Raw genomic sequence first — 3,219 nt, 5'->3', positions numbered from 1 at the left:
CGCCCCCCCGATCCTCTTGTTCGTTAATTAATACATCGACATCTGAATATCGCGTATTACGTATATCATTTGACTAACGATACACCGAACAGATCGATGCGGCAGCCATTGCTTTTCCACGAGTACAAAGAGAAATCCGTAAACTCCCGCCAATAGTCATTTCGTTCTTTTTCTTTCAGGTCAGTGGTGCAATCTCCCTTGGCTATCAAGACCCAATGACATGGCTCATTGATGTGAGTGCAAGCAAATTATATAACAATAGATATAACATATAACGACATACATATACTTAAATGAATATGCCTTTTCGGTTCGACTTATCACGTGATTCTTGATTAATTGCTGGTAGTTGATTAAATGATCGGTTTGCGACATTCGGAGGAGGAGAGTTTGCAACGACACGTTCGTCGACGTGAGAGGAGTCAGATATCGTATCGACGTATTTATTGTCGTCATAGGCGTCGTAGGCGTCGCAGGCGTCGTAAGCGTCGCGTCATGCCGCCGAAGGGCACACGCTCGCGGTGCCAGAGGATGGGAGTTGCTTTACGAGGCAAAAAGTATTTTGTCACGACCTCACGCGAATATCCTGCAGAGGGGGAAGTTGTGCGGACTGCCGGATTTTAGAAGGCTGAACAGCAGCGCAGCCCTCTAATGCGAGGGCGAAAGAATTTCGACGGCAGTTGTTGTAAACAGCCCTACAGGCTTTTTAGGACCTTTGCATATGGGACCCTTGGAAAAGTCGCGTAAACATTGCACACTGCCGGTCGAATGCGAAAACTTTTTCTACTGCCTCCTATATATGCTTTTCCCTTCTGTTTTCGGTTTTGCCGTCACTCTGCTGAGAGAGAGAGAGAGAGAGAGAGAGTAGTGCCGATTTCGAAACCTACTTCGTGTCCGTTAGCCTCGGAAATGAAGGATCACGGTAGAAATGTGGCAAGACGTTCAAGCGGAGAGGTGATATTTGCTTCGATATCGGAATGAAAAAGCCACCGCCGCGTCATTCCGCGGCTGTAACGCAAGCGAGAGGTGCAACGAAAGTTGGCTGCAGGCGAACGAGCAACCGGGTTGCCGTTGACGTCGATGTTGGTCAGCGACTGCAGCCATTGGCTGCTTGTTCGTGCTCCACGAGCGCCGCTTGCGAAACATTAGTATTCTCCTATAATTAAAATGTAACTGAAATTGCAGTCGGTGGTGTCGTAAGGGTGGTACGGTGGTACGGTGGTACGGTGGTACGGGGTACGCCAGCTAGAGAATTAGGAGGTTTCGGTCGGCCGGCTGGCCACGATCGTGTGAGGCTGTTCGAGAAGGGCGCGTGGAAGCTGTGCGTGCCGGCCGTTCCGTTATTAAATGATACACTAGGGTCCGGGCGTGCCTCCTCGATTCCAGCAGGTAACGCACACATCGATGTATCCATGAGAGCGGATCTCATTTCCAGAGCTGCAGGCCCGTGAGTCTGTTCTCGCCATTGCACGGACTCGGGCTCTCCTGTGCAGAAGGCAGAAGGCAGAAGGCAGAGCGGCTCCACCGGCTCCACCGGCGCAAACGGTCTCCAACGGAGACCCGAAGCTGCTGCCTTAATAACAATTGGCCATAAACTAGTTTTAGTCGCGCAGCCTCGCCCCGGGTATTAGCACGCTGCTCCCGATATTGCTCAAACGGTCGGAGGGAGGTTCGACTGGCTCCTCCGTTTTCATCGCTGCCATCGCAGAAGGTCCTGCTCTGCCCGTCTTGGATGCTTTGAGGGTCCTGCTCTGCCCGCGTTCCTCGCTCCCTCCCGCCCTTCCCGGACGCTTCGACGCTCCGTGATGCCGCAATAATCGGCTACTCGACGGCTACCGCCGGCCGTTCGACGCCAGGAAATCTATCGTGATCTATCAGCATCTATCAGCAGCCGTACGACACGGCTTATCCGCTGATTTGCTTTACCCACGAATCTTCCCTTCCGCCGATCTGACTCTTGCTTTACTCTTGGCGTTATCGTCAGGCGGGGCACACGACCATCCCGTAGACCCGGCCAAGGAAATCCTCGAGAACGTAAACGGGAATGGGAATGGGAATGCGAGGAGGATATCTTGGCGGCTTTCTTGACGGTTTCAGTGGGCTGGAGGAGCAGGAAGCCGTTGCTTTCGTTGTGTTGCGTTGTGTTCTTTGCGTGCTGGCACGCACAGCCAAACGCACACGAGTGCGTCTAACTATGGTTAGAGGCAAAGCGAGGAGGAGGACGAGCCGTTTAACGGCTGCGTGGTGCTGCGTGGTGCTGCGTGCTGCCGCGTCGAGCCAACCCTCTACACTTATTTCGCGTTAATTCACCCCTCAAGACCGCTTAGCGCCGCCACCCCATGGTGTTTCGAGAAGCCACCCACTCTTTTCCTGCTTTACCGTAAACCCTCCCTCTTCTTCCCATTTCTTTTTTCCTCCTTCCCCGTTGCTCCCCTTTCCCTTTCGTTTCCTTCGTTCGCTCCGTCCTCGTTGCTTCCTTTTTCTCACGTGCCGCGAACCCGTTCTCGTTAAGTCACTACAGACTACACGGCTACTGGCGGCCGCTTAAACGGAGCCTTACAGTGCCTTGTAAATTCATTGACTGACGAAAATACCCTTGGAATTTGAGCAGCAATGGGTGTTGCCTTCCGCAACACCCATTTCTCCTTTTTCCCTCGTAGTACCTATTTCCTTATGGACTCCCTGGGGAGAATCGCTTGGGATGCTCTTGATACGATTTGACCTGCAGCGAGGGGTAGCTTTACGCTTATGGGGTTGTACACAGGCATTAAGGTATAATTCGCCGTTGCTGGAATCGTTAGTGGCCACAAAAGGATTTCAACTCTGGCGAAGCTTACCGCGTGCAGTCTCTCGCTCTCTCGCTCTCTCGCTCTCTCGTCCTCTTCTCCTCTGCCTTCTTTTTTTATATTTTTCTGTTTTCCTCGCACGGTGGTTCCCCTGTCCCCCGAGGGGACAATGAGAATGCGCAACCATACTGCCGGCTCAGCCCATAAATTGATTTGCGAAAGCGTTCGCTGAAAAAGCTCGTGGTCAGCGCACCGGGGAGTCCCGGCTTTTGAGCTTATAGGCGAAAAATTACGCGTTGGCGAAGGATTGTATTTATGTTAGACAATTACGAGAGGTGAGCAGTAGGCGACGTACCGAACGGAAGGTTTTTCGACGGGAATCGCGCACTTACACCCTCGTTTTGCAGCCAACAGCCGGCATAGTGAGGGGGGG

At 52.5% G+C, this 3,219-nt stretch overlaps 1 protein-coding gene across 18 annotated transcripts in view; it reads left to right on the top strand.

Annotated features, from left to right (window-relative positions):
- LOC107273146 (forkhead box protein P1) overlaps positions 1–3,219 on the top strand; it is a 138,028-nt gene that overhangs the window by 33,981 nt on the left and 100,828 nt on the right. For 14 of the 18 annotated variants that reach the window (XR_003061475.1, XM_015751032.2, XM_025090430.1 and 11 more), the window contains exon 2: positions 180–233. The exons of the other annotated variants lie outside the window; for them this stretch is intronic. Coding sequence is in view for 11 of the 14 variants with exons in the window: in XM_015751032.2 (XP_015606518.1) it covers positions 180–233 (54 nt within the window). In the remaining 3 variants the exon portion in view is untranslated. The remainder of the gene's footprint in view (positions 1–179; positions 234–3,219) is intronic. 18 annotated transcript variants of the gene reach the window in all.

Source organism: Cephus cinctus, unplaced genomic scaffold, assembly GCF_000341935.2.
Source record: "Cephus cinctus unplaced genomic scaffold, Ccin1 Ccin1_scaffold1439, whole genome shotgun sequence".
NCBI classification, from domain to species: Eukaryota; Metazoa; Arthropoda; class Insecta; order Hymenoptera; family Cephidae; genus Cephus; species Cephus cinctus.
This window is presented reverse-complemented; position numbering and strand designations above follow the sequence as displayed.